The following is a 16455-nucleotide window of genomic DNA, read 5'->3' on the forward strand; positions in this document are numbered from 1 at the left end:
TACACGTTGTCAATGTGAGAAAGTCAGAGGGTAGAAAGTGTCCAAGTTGTGGATGAGATTGAGACTAGATTTGGAGTGAAACATATGTCATAGAAAACTAATACTCATGCACCTACCCCAAATAGTGACTAAAGGACTGAAGGACATAATTCTAGACATAACATGTAAAAAAATTAAGAAAACACGTCTCAAAGGGGAAGCTTATTCATATAAGAACAGTTCTGTGTACATAACCAGTTCTATACATAGTGCAAGGATGCACCTCGCATGACATCCCACAAAAGATGTGGCATGGAACTTTGCAATAGCCAATAGTTAAAACATAGTGTGCTGTTTCTGAATCACCATGAATGATAAATTTATTCAAACAATGAGATAAAAACAATTCCAACACAATACTAACAGAATAAGCTAACACCATTGCAGACTTCTAGCCAATCCTTCTTTTCATAACCCAACGAGCTCTCACAATCTAACAAAACATCTTCAGAAGACTAATATAAACCAAAAACAGTAGGGCTGTTCAGCTTTTCCATTACAAAAATTGAAATTTGTGCATAGTCCTTGGGCTGTCCCACTGGTGCTCATATATGCTGTAGTTACTCTCTGGACACATGATTAGTGAATATGACGCCACCAAGAGATACATGCATCATAGGTGGCACTGATATATAAACCAATTATAGAGCCTCGAAATACGACCAACATACAACATGATCCACCATTTACAATCAAAATTAAAGAAAAAAAGATGTGCTTTCCAGCTCAAATCACACTCATTTAACTTCCATCATCACAATAGGGCTTATCCAGTTCTGAGCAGTATATTGCAGCACAGACGCATTATAACAAAGCTAAGGAGTGGATGCTACTTCAAACTTTGTCCACAACTCTTTCTTTAGAGTATTCTCATCCAGATGTTTGCCTCTGTGAATCACACTTTTAGGTTCCTTCCACATTGAGTGTTGTCTATTAATGGTAAATTGCCACCAAGGTGTTCTGTAGAAAGAGAGAAACTTATATTTTTTAATGGGAAGAACAGAAAATCTAAAAAAAAAAACAAAAAACAAAAACAAAAAAAACCATACCTTGTTTACAATATTTGCTACTTTGTAGAAGGCCACATTGGATATTGTCTTCCTTTGGTGAAGACAAGTTTATTTGCTGATTGGAAATGTGTCGTTATAGGCATCTGCCAGCCATCAGCTACATTGTTCATTGATTTCTCATCAAGTGACTCTAGTAAGACACAAGTTTTAGGAGGGCACATGAACCAACCTGGTGATGCTTCTAACTTTTGCTTTCTTGTTCCAGGTTTACAAGACTGCTGAATCCCAAGAGCTCCAGAAGCCTCGAAGTGAGACCCTCAGAAGCATCACTGGCAGAGGATGTGGAAAGTGGGGAACTACTGCAATGAAACTGGAAATGGAGCGGCCTTATACCTACCCTGTAATTGCCTTTATGAAAGGACTCAGATATAGGTTCAAACAAAACACAAGACTTGGGAGGTAACATTTCAAGCATTGATTTTTTTTTTCTTTCCAAAACACAACTGAAGATACAAATACAGATTCAAACTGTAAAGTTTTAATCATTTCAACGGCAGCAGAATAAGAAGGCTTACTTGGAGTTGGTGTTATAAGAATTCTTTCAAGTAAATCATCATTTATATCTTCTGAAATAGTACCAAAAGAATTAATGATGGGCCCTGATGTTTGGGCAATAATGTTTTTGATGTGGGGAGAATTGTGAGCAGAAAAAGTTGTCTACCTCTCTCAATAGTGCAGTCAGCACACCATAATACAAGGGGAGGAGAAATCATGAATTGAACTTATTTTGTCGTGGGCTGTCAACAGCATCGCTTTCAACTTCATTAGTCGAAACTACTATTATATTTGCATCAGCCAGCTAACTGATTCTCACTCTACAGGATTAGAGAGCAGCTTCTGAAATCTGGAGAACCATGGCTGCATATCTAAGAAAATGATAATCCATATCAAGGGGGGAAAAATTATGCAAGTGTGATCTGACATATGTAGGAATATGGATTAACCTTTGAAGAGGAGAGTAGTTTAGACAAGAAATATGTGAATGATTCAATCTCTTTTATCCTTTGTTTGCACAACAAGCTATATAATTAGCAATAAATCAAAAAAACAGTTGTATTTTTATACTTTATTAACAATCATGTGCTTAAAAATATTTTATCTAATATGGTTTTAGAGGCCTCCAAAATATGACATCATAGATAATCGGTCCTCTATCCAGCATTCACATAATATCTAAATTTTCTGTTTATCTTTTTGCTGTGAAGGTTTTGCACTAATGATTAATATTAAATGGTGCATGGAAATTTAGGAAAAACAGATAAAAAAATGTCAGGATAGAATTCTAACCCCAGTCTCTATATATGACATGACATTAGCATTGGATGGTAACAAACCTTGTGTGAGTCTGCAGCTAGCATCTTGAAGAGCCAGAATAGACTCAATGTAATTCTGTAAGAAACCTGTTCCTGTAGTGGTCTCTGCATGAAGAGCCACCTCCAAGTGGTAAAGACAATCGGCTGAAGAAATTGGAACCATTTTTAATCAAAATACAGGTAAATAAGTGATCAGCCTACTAGCACAAATGCCCTGTCATATTAACTATAAGACCTAGCTTTCATGTACGTTCACATGCATCTACTAATCTAATAATGGGATCCATTACACACAAACAGACCCACATGAGCAACGAAATTTACAATCAAAATTAAAGAAAAAAGATGTTTTTTCCAGCTCAAATCACATTCATTTAACTTCCATCATCACAGGAGGCCATATCCAGTTCTGAGCAGTATATTGCCACAGAGGCATTATAACAAAGCTAACGAGTGGATACTGCTTCAATCTTTGTCCACAAATCTTACTTTAGAGTATTCTCACCCGGATGTTTGCCTCTGTGAATCATGCTTTCGGGTTCCTTCCACATTTGAGTGTTTTCCATAAATGCTAAATTGCCACAAAGGAGTTCTGTAGATTGAGAGAAACTTCTATTTTTTAACTGGAAGAACAGAAAGTTTAAAACAAAAAACAAAAACGAACAAAACAATACCTTGGTTACAATACTTGCTACTTTGTAGAAGGTCACATTGGATATTATCTTCCTTTGGAAAAGACAAGTTTTTTTTACTGATTGAAAAGGCATTGTCATAGGCATCTGCCAGCCATCAGCTACATTGTTCAATGATATCTTATCGAGTGGCTCCAGATAGACACAAGTTTTTGGAGGGCACATAAACCAACCCGATGATGCTTTTACCTTTCACTTTCCAATTCCTGGTTTATAAGCCTGTTGAATCCCAAAGAGCTCCTAATGCTTCAAAGTGAGACCCTCAGAAGCATCACTGCCAGAGGATGTGGAAAGCGGTGAACTACTGCAATGAATTCCAACAAGAAATGGAGCAGCCTTTTACGTACCCTGTAATTGCCCTTATGATGAAAGGACTCAGATATAGGTTCAAACAATACACAAGACTTAGGAGGTGACATTTTCAAGCATTGATTTATTATTATTATTATTATTATTTAAAACACAACTGAAAATATAAATTCCAACTATAAAGTTTTAACCATTTCAATGGCAGCAGAATGAGAAGGCTTACTTGGAGTTGGCTTTGTAAGAACTCTTTCAAGTAAAACATCATTTATATCTTCTGAAGTTGTACCAAAGGAATTAATGATGAGCCCTAATATTTGGGCAATAATATTTTTGATGCGGGGAGAGTAGTGAGCAAAAACAAATGTCTACCTCTCTCAATAGTGCAGTCAGCAAATCATAATACAGGGGGAGGAGATTATGAAAACAACTTATTTTGTTTTGGGCCGTCAACAGCATCGCTTTCAACTTCATTAGTCGGAGCAACTATTATACTTGTATCAGTTTGCCAGCTGATCCTCAGACTCTACAGGATTGAAGAACACCTTTTGAAATCTGGAGAACCATGGCTGCATATCTAAGAAAATAATAATTCATATCAAGGGGGGAATAAGTATGGAAGTGTGATCTACTGACATATGTAGGATTATGGATTAACCTTTGAAGAGGAAAGCAGTTCAGGCAAGAAATATGTGAATGATTCAATTTCTTTTCTCCTTTGTTTGCACAAGATCATTTGATGCAGGACAACCAGAAAAAAATTAAACAACGGGAAAATAAATGAATATGACCTAAGAGTCAGCACTTAGGCCTATCTTGGAGTCAACACTAAACGGGGAAACCACTAGAAGATAGCACCTATGGTGGACTTGGAGTCAGCACCAAACCAAAGAGAGACCAAACAACCATTTTTTTCATTCATCAAAATATCAATTATTTTCATAAAGAGTACAATAGGTTGCTTATAAAGGATTGTTAAGCCCTAGTTCTAATTGGCCTAGGAAACCCTAGTTGCCTTATTATGAACATAACCTTGTTTACAAATTAAAATACTAATAGCTTAATAAGTTACTAGGACTTAAAACATAAAAATACAATTGACTTGCAAACATAAATAATGCTAAATTAAAATATTTTTGCGTCTCTTGCATCATTATTAATCTATCATTTCATAAATCAATTCCTGTATAATTAGCAACAAGTCCAAGAAAACCTCATTCAAAAAGGAATTCTATCTAAGAGAAGCAATGAGAACAACATAACTAAATGGTCATTTTCTTGCAATTAACAGCTAATGTTGTCCAAACATAAAATAGTTTAATGATAAATGGCTCAACATGGTAAAGCAGTAGAAATACACACACACACACATTGCTACTGCAGAAAGGTATTGACAGTTCTCCAAAACTAGAAAGCAGCCGATTAAAGCATGTGCAAAATGTCTAAATAATAAACTCACCCGCAAAACATACCACAAAACTGTGACTATTCAAATGGATGAGTACATCTGTCTTTCTCTTTCTCTTAAAAAAGTCATTGGTTCCTACACTTTCTTGGCAACCAAGCAGAACCTGGATCATCCAAAAGTCAACATCTCAAAAAGCCCAAACTCACTCACTGACACTCACATAAATCCTGTCAAATCAAATAGTGAAGAATCAGAAATGAGTAAGTTTATTGACATTGTCAACATATAAAGCAAATTAAAACTGTTTGCCACATTTTCATTTTTCTTGTACAAAACCCAAGAAACAAACAGGCATATCTCTCTATTTTGTGTCACTGCGAGTGTTAGTTATACCTGGTGCAAGAGAGAGAGGAGATTGGACCAAAGGAGAAAAAGGTAATCAAGCATATCGTCTTTACACCACTTATGAGATCTCTTCTTCAAATTCACAGCTTCAAGAACCTTCCACCATTGTTGAATATGTCTCTCAATGCCTTTCTTCTAGACTTCGATTTCATTTCATTTTTCATTGGTCTGATAAGAAATTCACATGCCTTGGGGCTTAAACTCATAAGACCTGTAAGTATTGTAACATTGAAGTTTGATGATTAATTAGCAACTTCATTTTCAAGTCCTCAATGATCGAGGATGCATTAGTTTGCAGTTTGGTTAAGTGCCTAGCTCACCTTTCATGTGTTATACCATATGCAAGCTTTGCTGTCATTATGATATGATACAGGAATTTCTTCTATAGGCCTACGTCAACGTATGCTCACGCCTTGAATATTTTCCTGATCACAAATAATGCTTCACTTGATACTGGAATTTGATGATTGTTATAAATAAGAACAAACAAAATACGATAGGAAAAATACACATTATGACGAGATTAATGCATACTATGTAACATGAAGCATACAACATAGGTGGGACAAAAACCGGATTCACATGTTTTTTGTTTTTTATTTCTAAGAAATTGTATAGTGAATAAAAAACCGTCATCCTAATTGATAGCCTCAGCACGACTTATTTTATATAGGAGGTAATACTAGATTTACACAGTTTGTTCATAGTAATATTGCATTGTTATTTTTTACTTTTATTTTTTTTATGAATGAAGGTTATATTAACAAGGAACAGAGTAACAAAGCATACCTAGTACATTGAAAGAGACACGAAAATATCATTGAGAGAGTAATGTAATACCATTATACCACACTCCCATAGTAACATAAGAAAGAAATTTATTTACCAATATTGTTATTTAGTTATTATTTTTTTAGGAAATTTTGAAGGAAAAATAGAATATTTTTAATAGATATAAAAGAAAAAGATGAAGAAGACAAGGTGGAAGAAGTTACCCGAGAATTAATTTTCCCTTGATTGATCATCCTGTCCCACTTATTAATGATGATAAATGTTGGGCAATTGGTCTCCTATCTCCCTTTGGCAACGTTGACTGAGATTTGGACTGTTCTGGATATGCAATTGCTTCAATGTAGCTGTAGGAAGGAAGTCTGGCAGCGAAATTGAACTATTTGTCAGATTTAGGTCACAAATCTGACAAATTTATCTACGAATATTGTTTATTTTTTGTGGAAAAAGAAAGAAAGAAAGATACGAAGAAGACAAAGTGAAAGAAGTTACCTTAACTGAATGGATGGGACTTGCAGCGCCCCCAATCGAACTGAGATTTAATTTTGCATTGGACGACCATCTCTTCGCACAGATCTATAATGAATGCTGATGTTGGGTATGTGAGAAATCTTGGGCCATTGATCTCCTATCTCTGTTTTGCAACATTCACGGAGAATTCGACTCAAACCGATATCCAGATGCTTCAATGGAGTTGTAGGAAGGAAGTCTGGCAGCGACTTCAGCTTGGGGCAAAACAAAATTCACAAATACTGAAGACGTGGCATAATAGTGATAGTAACACCACTTTCTTGTGCTTCTTCTTCTCTCATTGTTCCTCCAATCCCATCCCATTCTTCCCACTCTTTCATATCCGAAAATTGAAGAGACTTTAAATTAGGGAATAAGACAAGTGAAGAAGAAGAAAATGATGATGTCGATCCCTTCTCGTCGTCTATCTTGTTGTTGTTGTTGTTGTTGTTGGATTCTTCTTCTATTCCCAAAAATTCAACGCCCACCTTTTTCACTCTATGGGCATGCCCCCATATCTTTAATGATTCGAGGAACAGCAGCTTCCCCAAAGGGGGCAAATGCTCTACGTCGTTATTCAAATAGAGATAAAGTGCTTTCAATCCGGGTAAATTGTATGCCAACGTCATCCAATTGGAAATTCCACAATCGACCCTCAATTCCTTTAACGAAGTTTTCTCGAGGAAGTTGGGCAGTGCCTTTAGCTTTGGGCTCTGGAAAATATCCAAAATCTGAAGACGTGGCATTATACTTGTTAAAACAGAATCACCACTTTCTCCTTCTTCTTCTCTCCTTTCTCCCATCCCATCCCATTCTTCCCACTCTTTCATACTCAAAAATTGGAGAGACTTTAAATTAGGGAATAAGACAAGTGATGATGTTGATCCGTTCTTCCCATTGGCTTCTTCTATTCCCAAAAATTCAACACCCACCTTTTTCACACTCTTCGCACCCCTTAAATTTAATGTTTCGAGGAACTCCAGCTTCCCCAGAGGAGGCAATTGCTCTAAATTGGGCCACTTGAAAAGCTCAAGCCTTTTCAAATGGGACAAAGACTTCATCCAATTAGGATACACTCTACCCATGCAGTCATCAATCTTTAAAATTTCCAAGTTTGGATGTGGCTCTAAGGCTTTAAGAACGATTTCATCATTCCTTACACTTTCAATCTCCTCATCTTCCCGGCCAAACGAAAGCTCTAACTCACGGAGATTTTTCTTATTAAGCCGTGCATTCTCAGCCTCTTGTACATCTGTTACGTTTTTCAAGCCTTCTATCGTAAGATACCCTTTAAGGTGGTTCAGATTCTTCAATTCTCCAAGTTTACATCCTTTACTATCATCTATACCACCTATTATGAATTTCTCCAATGTTCTAAGAGAACTCAATCTTCCAATCCCTTTTGGAAAGAATTCGGTCGATCTACGATAATAGTTAATAAGAAGATGTCTTAATTTAATTAGTTTACCCATTCCTTGGGGTAATTTTGTAATTCTGCTACAGTATCTAATATCCAAAGTTTGTAAATTACATAAATTACACATTGTTTCAGGTAATTCTTCAATTTTATCATTGTTTGATAGATCGAGCAATCTTAAATGTATAAATTTTTCCACTTCATTTGGAAGTTTCTTAACATTAGTATCTTTCAAAGTCAATACCCGTAGGCATGTCAAATGCTTAGATAAATCGAGTGGGAAGATAGCCGCCTGCCGCGGTAAAGTGAAAAAGAGAGTGCGTACATTTTTTGCATTATACATAGACATAGGAAACTGTGTTTTCTCCATTAATTTAAATCTCAAATGGTGAGCACTTTTACAATTTGTCCCCAACTCTTTGTCCCCATCAATTGTGACATATTCATTATTTGTCCTTGATTGAGCAAAGTCGTGTACTATATCATGCATTTTGCAGCTTATTATCTTATCATTATCTTTATCTCTCTCAAAATCTTGGAAGAAAGAGTGCATGACTAATCTTTCAAAATACTTTTCTCCTACAATTTCCATCTCTATATTTGGTTTTATGCCAAGATACCCTTGTGCCATCCATAAGTAGATCAACTCATTTCTATAAAACCGACAATCCTTTGGGAAGAGAGCACAATATAAGAAACAAGATTTTATTGCTGATGGTTGTTCATTATAACTCAATAATAAGGGTCCTAAAATACCTTCTTGAACATTTTCTAAGTTCCACAAATTATTCTCCAAAATATCCTCCCATTCTTGTCTAGTTGTCTTGTTTTGCATGAGACTTCCTAGAATCTTTGCAGCAAGTGGCAAACCTTTACACTTATTAGCTAGTTTTTCAGCAAGGTCTGTCAATTGCTTACATTGATTTTCATTTTTATCAGCAAATGCTATTTTATTGAACATTGACAAGCAATCTTCCATAGATAATAATTCTAATCTAATGGTTTGGTCACTGTGTACCGTACTCGCGACTCTCACATTACGTGCGGTGACTAGAATGCTACTACCTTGGGCTCCATTTTTTAGTGCAAGGCTCAATGGCTCCCAATCATTAATAAAATTTTCAGTCCACATGTCATCTAAGACAAGTAAGAACTTCTTGCCCTCAATCAATTCCCTAATTTTTGAATGTAGCCCTTCCAATTCATTGAAGTTATTGGAACCACCTCCTTTTTTTTCTATTGCTTCAATGATTGCTTTGGCAACCCGGTATGGGTTGAAAGGATGGGAAACACAAACCCACATTGTTTTTTCAAAATGTGTCTGCACCTCAGGATCATTGTAGGCTAGTTGGGCAAGGGTGGTTTTCCCAATACCACCCATGCCTACTATTGAGATGACATAAGGATTTCTTTTAATTTCACGACCCTTGCCCAACAGGTTGCTCACTAGATCATCCCTATGATCTTTACGGCCTATAATATGAGACACATCAACAAAGGAAGTAGTTCTCGGTCGCTCAACTACTTCATTGCTAATCGACCCAAGCTGAAACCCATACGCAACTCTCCCTTTGGCAATCTCATCTAATTTTTCATTCAGTTTTTTAATCTTGTGAGCAATGCCACGACGATGAACAAGCTCCTTAAGTTTAACGAAAAGCCCAGAAAGACAGGAGATGCAGGACCATACCTTAGCAGTTGCTGTGGTAGTTTCAGCTTCTTCTTCTTCCTCCTGAATCTTGGATTTGATCATTGCAGTTTCCAGCTCATCCAGTACATTGTCTATGTCATAGGCTGCTTCTTTGAGCTTATCTAACCAACGTTTCACAGCTGCCTCCACTTGTCTTTTCTCAGCATCCTCGAGCACTGCCTGGATGTCACCAAGAGTGCTCTCAAGCTTTTGGACTTCTTTGTCTAAAAACAGGAACGACTTCAGCTCTGGCCATGCCCCGTCAGCAATAAGTGAACCCGACTTTTCCAAGAGGCCAGTAACTAGAGCCTCCATGAGGCCAGTGACTATAGCCTCAGCCATGCTTGGAGATTGAAAAAAACAAGAAACAAGAAGTGGAAATGGAAATTGATAGACAAAAGGAGCAAATGAAATAGCTAGCAATGCAGAGGTTTGCTTGTGTATCCGTTGTCCTCTTTTCAGCATTTATATTCAGGGTTTTGTTACTTTCTGGTCCTAACCAACAGTCCAATAGATTACTCATCTAACGGTCCTAACCAACATTCCTATAGACACTCAGCATTGTGGCATCCACTTTAATAAATAGAATGGCTTTCCCACCGGCTTCTGTTGTCCTAGTCTTTAGCATTTATATTCAGAGTTTTGTTACCTAACGGTCCTAACCAATATTCCAATTGACTACTCACCTATATGGCATCCACTCTGTTACCTAATAGCTTTTTCACATAGTTTGTTACGTGAGTTAAAATTACGTTTTCAATTTATAAAAACACACAATGCCCTCTAATAAGTAACATAAACTATATTTTAAAAAATTTAGAGTAAATTATGTTTTTGGTCTATAACCTTTTGGTTGTGTTTCTAATTTGTTTGTTTGTTTTTTTTTTTTTTTTTTTTATGCTTCTTTGAGCTTATCTAACCAACGTTTCACAGCTGCCTCCACTTGTCTTTTCTCAGCATCCTCGAGCACTGCCTGGATGTCACCAAGAGTGCTCTCAAGCTTTTGGACTTCTTTGTCTAAAAACAGGAACGACTTCAGCTCTGGCCATGCCCCGTCAGCAATAAGTGAACCCGACTTTTCCAAGAGGCCAGTAACTAGAGCCTCCATGAGGCCAGTGACTATAGCCTCAGCCATGCTTGGAGATTGAAAAAAACAAGAAACAAGAAGTGGAAATGGAAATTGATAGACAAAAGGAGCAAATGAAATAGCTAGCAATGCAGAGGTTTGCTTGTGTATCCGTTGTCCTCTTTTCAGCATTTATATTCAGGGTTTTGTTACTTTCTGGTCCTAACCAACAGTCCAATAGATTACTCATCTAACGGTCCTAACCAACATTCCTATAGACACTCAGCATTGTGGCATCCACTTTAATAAATAGAATGGCTTTCCCACCGGCTTCTGTTGTCCTAGTCTTTAGCATTTATATTCAGAGTTTTGTTACCTAACGGTCCTAACCAATATTCCAATTGACTACTCACCTATATGGCATCCACTCTGTTACCTAATAGCTTTTTCACATAGTTTGTTACGTGAGTTAAAATTACGTTTTCAATTTATAAAAACACACAATGCCCTCTAATAAGTAACATAAACTATATTTTAAAAAATTTAGAGTAAATTATGTTTTTGGTCTATAACCTTTTGGTTGTGTTTCTAATTTGTTTGTTTGTTTTTTTTTTTTTTTTTTTTAAAAAAAAATATATGCTAATGTGTCAATGCACGTGTCCATTTATGTGGCATCCAAACCATATCAACATTTTCCATCAATCACTTAATGATAGAAATTATTTTGACACAATACCAAAAGATTGGGGACCAAACTTGCACATTTAAAAGATTAGAAACCAAATTGACACAAAGGGTAAAGGTTATCAACCAAATCAGTAATTTACCCCTTTCTTTTTTTACCCAATTTCCTTTTATATTATCAACAAAATGTGCATATATGCATTTAGATGTGCTTTTATATATACTAGTCGCTAATTCATGTGATGCACGGGAAAATTACTGAAAATGAAATATAATAAATGCAAAGCAGTTATGCAAAATTCCATTTAAATTAAAAGACAAATATTAGTAAATGTCATTATCCTTAGTTGTTTTGTGTTGTATCTAGAGTTTCATATCTAAGTTACTACAATACTACTTGCAGCCACTAAAGCTCACAATATAAGTATATTATATAAGGCCAAAACTTATATTATCTTCAAGCTCCCCTTAACCTTATAGAGTCCCTAACAAAATTTCTTTTGTATCGAATTTGATTTCAGAGGACTTATTCAAAATTATTTGAATTAAACCTCACAAATTAGAAGAAAAAAAAAAACATTACAACATCGTAGCTAATTAATATACAAATAAACTACCAATTTAACATGATAAATTACTATTAGTAATTTAGAAAGCAAAAATTAACAAAATTAAAGTTGTTACCCACTTAACCTAAAAATTTTCATATTCTAAAGTTGTCAAACAACTATTGATATAAAATATTCTGTAATTACTTCAATACCGCAAGTTGTTCATGCTGTAAAAAATTTGAGAGAATAACATAACAAGCATCTTAAACTCTTTCTTGCTTGGATCCTACAAAACAATATATATATATATATATATATATAACTCTTTCTTGCTTGGATCCTACAAAACAATATAAAAAATGTCTTTAAAGAGACAACCAATTATGATAGTGTTGGAGGCAAAGTAAAAGATTAAAAAAAAAAAAAAAAAAAAAATTGAAGAAGCAAGCGGTTTGGCTAGCATACCAGCTAGTTAATTTATATCAAAAGACATAAAAATCTTACAATCAAATAGAATCCAAAAGTAAATAAATACATGTGGTACAATCAGATAAATAAAAGGTTTGTCAAGATGATCAAGTTTGGCAATGAAGAAGACGCAACAGCTATTGATGAGGGTAATCTCTATCTTAAACTTGTGATAATGATGAAGATGCAACAACTACTAATTATGCAGATCTAGCTTAATCTTATTTTGATTCAACTACAACAAAAATGATGATAATTACCATAAAAAGATTATATAAAAAAACAGTCTTTTATGATATAGCTAAGAGTACAATCAAAGCTAATAGAAGGAATTTTAAATCGATTTCAATGATGAAGGAGGGATTCACTTAAATGAGGAGAAGTATTGTGTTCTAAGTATAGTATTGAATTTTAAACTTTATAATTCAATTTGCTAAGGTATTTTAGTAGTTAGCAAATTGAATTTCTTTAGGCACAGATTACATCATTTAATTGAATTTCTGCAGACACGATAGTACTAAAACTCCATCATTCAATTTTCTAACTACTAAAAATCTATCACACGGATACTACAAAAACTCTATAACACGGATTACACAATATAAACCAATAATGTTACTGTCTCAAACATTAAAAAAAAAAAAAAAATCAATTTTAAACATAGAAACAAACAATCATCTATCAATACAAATACCCAACCTAAATACATATAAACTCATATATGACCCACAACACAAAAGAGGTAGTAACAAAATTAAAAAAGAAAAAAAAATCAATAAAAAAGAAAAAACACTATTAATCTAATCCTTACATTGAACTATTAGAGGTCAAGAGCAACTGAGATTTAGAGATACCTAAACTGAATCATCCAGCTTTTTATTATTAATATAGTGTGAGGAGAGGAAGAGATGAAGGAGTTAGAAAGCCAAAGTCTAGTGTTAGGAAGCTGAAGGGTTGCTGTTTGAGATTATAACCATTGAACACAAAGGGTTGCTATTTAAAATTGTAACCGTGGAAGACAAAGGGTTGGGAATTATTTTCTTTTTATTAGTATTTTTAAATTTAAGAAAACTTATTTTAAATTGTAGGACAAATTCAGGAAAAATAATTATAATGACATGGCAGCTGATGTGGCTCAACCTAAGCATAGCAACATTAAATGCTATGCTTCAGCTTTTAGTAATGTATAGATTTTTTAATTCAATAATTATAACATAGGTGAAATTTGAACCCTAATTCTCTTAATTAAAAAAAGAGAGACTATTCCAATGATGCTCTTCCTTCCTTCGTTGATTATTTATTTATTGAAACTAATAGTAAAATGGGAAATTGTTGTTGCAAACTATGTGAAGTGCACACATTGTACAAACAACACTTGAAAATTGTGTGTTCAAAACCCAATTTTAATTATAAATTTGAAATGGTGAAATCTTGTCTTGAAAATACGACATCATAATTTAACTGGATTTGTGTTTTGAACCCGTGATTGCAACTAACATAACACACACACCGGTGTGTAATTAACAACACTCCATAAAGTACAGAATTTTTTATTTTAGGTGTGAGACTGACCAAGGTCAACAAAAAATGTCAAGTAAAATTGGTTTTTTATTTATATTTTTCTATTGATAAATTGATATTTGGAGAGAATAGATTTGAATCCTTAACGTCTCTATTGAAAATATCAAGAAATACTAATTGAGTTACAAGGCTCTTGATCGCATGTATGCATATGCCTTTTGTTTGCACCACTTTCATTCCAAAAGTTGTGGATATTATGGTTGAATATCATAAAAGTGAAAATTCTTATTCAATGCTCATTATGCACGTAATCCGTACACACTCCTTTGAAAATACGATTTCACAATTTTAATACGGAATGTGTGCATTGGTGAGTTTGTGTAATCATTGCTCCAGTTGGTTGTTTCGGTTTTTCACTACAAATAATGCAATTTGTATTTGTGTATAATTCATTAGCTGTCGCATTGGTGCTCACTGCTCAAATGTGTAGTTACTCTTCAGATATGCTTTTTAAATTGAAATGATTGCCAATAGATATTCCAAAAGATGTTACAAATCTGATGGAACACATGTATTATATCAATAAATAAATAAAATTATGATCAGTGCAAAAAAGCACCACCAAGAGATTCAGGCATCCTAGGCGTGGTACTGGTACATTTATAAACCAATTACGGAGCCCCTATATACTTCTAACATACAACATGATCCACAATTTACAATCGGAATTAAAGGAAACAAGATGTGCTTTCCCGTTGAAATCCACATTCATTTAACTTCTCTTATCACAAGAGACTCATCCAGTTCTGAGCAGTATTTGGTAGCAGTGGCATTATGATGAAGTCAATGGGTGGATGCTGCCTCAAATCTTGTCCACTACTCTTTATTTAGAGCATTCTCAATGGACGTTTGCCTCTGTGGATCACGCTTTCAAGTACCTTCCACTTTGGAGTGCTGTCTATAAATGCTAAATTGCCACTACGGTGTTCTGTAGAAAGAGAGAAACTTCTATTTTGTATATAATGTTCAACATGCTGAGTTAACGGAAAGAACAGACTTAAAAACAGAAAACAAAAACAAGACATAATAACAATACCTTGGCTACAAGATTTGCTGTTTTGCTGAAGGCCACATTGGACATTGTCTTCCTTTGAAAAAGACAAGTTTATTTTTTTGATTGAAAACATGAGTTGTAATAGCATCTGGTAGCCATTAGCTGCATTGTTCAATGATTTCTCATTATCACTCATAGTCATAAGGTGGCTCTAGTAAGACATTAGTTTTAGGAGAGGAAATGAACCAACATGGGGATGCTTCTAAGTTCTACCTTTTGCTTTCCAGTTCCTGGTATATAAGCCTGTAGAACCCCCACGAGCTCCATATACTTCAAAGTGAGATCCTCAGAATAGCATCACTGCCAGTGGATGTGAAAAGTGATGAACTACGGCAATGAATTCCAACAGGAAATNTTTCTTTCCTTATAAAATATTAAATGAAAAATTATATAATAAGTATATGAGAGTAAATTTACACAAATTATTTTATACTCTCTCATTTTTCTTCCCAACTAATCAACATAATTTTTCACTCTTCCACTTTTCTATCATCCATTCAAATACATATAAAATTCAAATCTTTTATAAATCTCACTTTTTTCATCCCCACCAAACCAAGCCTTAACTCCTAAGGAGATATTTTAGGGTTTGTTTGAGATCCGCTTATTTTGCTAAAACTGAAATTTTTTTGCTGAAAATACAGTAGATGAAGGTAAAAGTTAGCTGAAACAGTATAGTGGGACATATGAATAGTATCAAAAAGTGCAGTGGAACCCATGAATAATAGTAAAAATAAGCTGAATAGTAAAATAAATTGGTAAAAGGGTCATACTAACGAGTGCCCTTAGGGCACTCATTAATAATTCATTTTAAGAAAGTTTTAATACCACTTTTATGGGAAATGAAAAAAACTGTCAAAATATTAATTACATTTTTTTCATTTTCCATAAAAAATTTCTTTAAATGGATTATTAACCAGTGCCCTAAAGGCACTTGTTAACATTTCCCCTGATAAAATTAGGGTTTGTTTGGGATTTGCTTATTTTGCTAAAACTGAAAAATTTTTGCTAAAAGTACAGTAGATAAATGTAAAAATTAGCTGAAATAATATAGTAAAGCCCATAAATAATACCAAACTGATCCCAAACAGATACTTAATTCTTTTTTTGTTTTTTTGTTTTGTTTTTTTGTTGTTGTTAATGAAGTGAGATATTTTAATCCTATATCACATCGTGGATCTCAATAGAATCCACTAGGTCCACTTAAACACCAGATAAACCTATCTAAGAAATTATTTTAAATTATTATCTCCATTCTCCAAAGTATGGCCGAGGCTCTAGTTTCTATTCTGTTGGAGCAGTTGGCTTCAGTCACTGTTCAGGAGGCAAAACAAGGTATAAGTTTGGTTGTTGGTGTTGATGAAGAAGTCCGAAAGCTTGAAGACAATCTCCGAATCATCCCGGCGGTGCTT

At 34.6% G+C, this 16455-nt stretch overlaps 1 protein-coding gene and 1 long non-coding RNA gene across 17 annotated transcripts; both read right to left on the reverse strand.

The window, feature by feature from the left end:
* Positions 1-186: 186 nt before the first annotated feature.
* LOC112033293 (putative disease resistance protein RGA3) lies at positions 187-10097 on the reverse strand. Of its 16 annotated transcripts, none has more exons than XM_065781130.1 (14): positions 6515-10097; positions 6229-6384; positions 5554-5658; positions 5222-5444; positions 4880-5055; positions 3793-3997; positions 3647-3697; positions 3097-3462; positions 2928-3014; positions 2444-2566; positions 1771-1975; positions 1625-1675; positions 1089-1457; positions 187-999 (listed from the first exon to the last, which is right to left on the reverse strand). In XM_065781130.1, exon 1 carries the CDS (start codon positions 9979-9981, stop codon positions 6766-6768), a length of 3216 nt encoding a protein of 1071 aa, XP_065637202.1. In that variant the 5' UTR covers positions 9982-10097; the 3' UTR covers positions 187-999; positions 1089-1457; positions 1625-1675; positions 1771-1975; positions 2444-2566; positions 2928-3014; positions 3097-3462; positions 3647-3697; positions 3793-3997; positions 4880-5055; positions 5222-5444; positions 5554-5658; positions 6229-6384; positions 6515-6765. The 16 variants fall into 16 exon arrangements, with proteins under 16 accessions (XP_065637202.1, XP_065637200.1, XP_065637199.1 ...); XM_065781128.1 differs by having other exon boundaries at positions 3097-3473; XM_065781127.1 differs by having other exon boundaries at positions 3097-3488.
* Positions 10098-14436: 4339 nt separating this feature from the next.
* On the reverse strand, positions 14437-15383 carry LOC112033291 (uncharacterized). The gene is made up of 3 exons (XR_002885192.2): positions 15257-15383; positions 15026-15145; positions 14437-14917 (listed from the first exon to the last, which is right to left on the reverse strand). It is a non-coding gene; the product is annotated as an uncharacterized LOC112033291 (long non-coding RNA).
* Positions 15384-16455: the final 1072 nt, after the last annotated feature.

Source organism: Quercus suber, unplaced genomic scaffold, assembly GCF_002906115.3.
Source record: "Quercus suber isolate HL8 unplaced genomic scaffold, Cork oak 2.0 scaffold_257, whole genome shotgun sequence".
Taxonomy (NCBI): Eukaryota; Viridiplantae; Streptophyta; class Magnoliopsida; order Fagales; family Fagaceae; genus Quercus; species Quercus suber.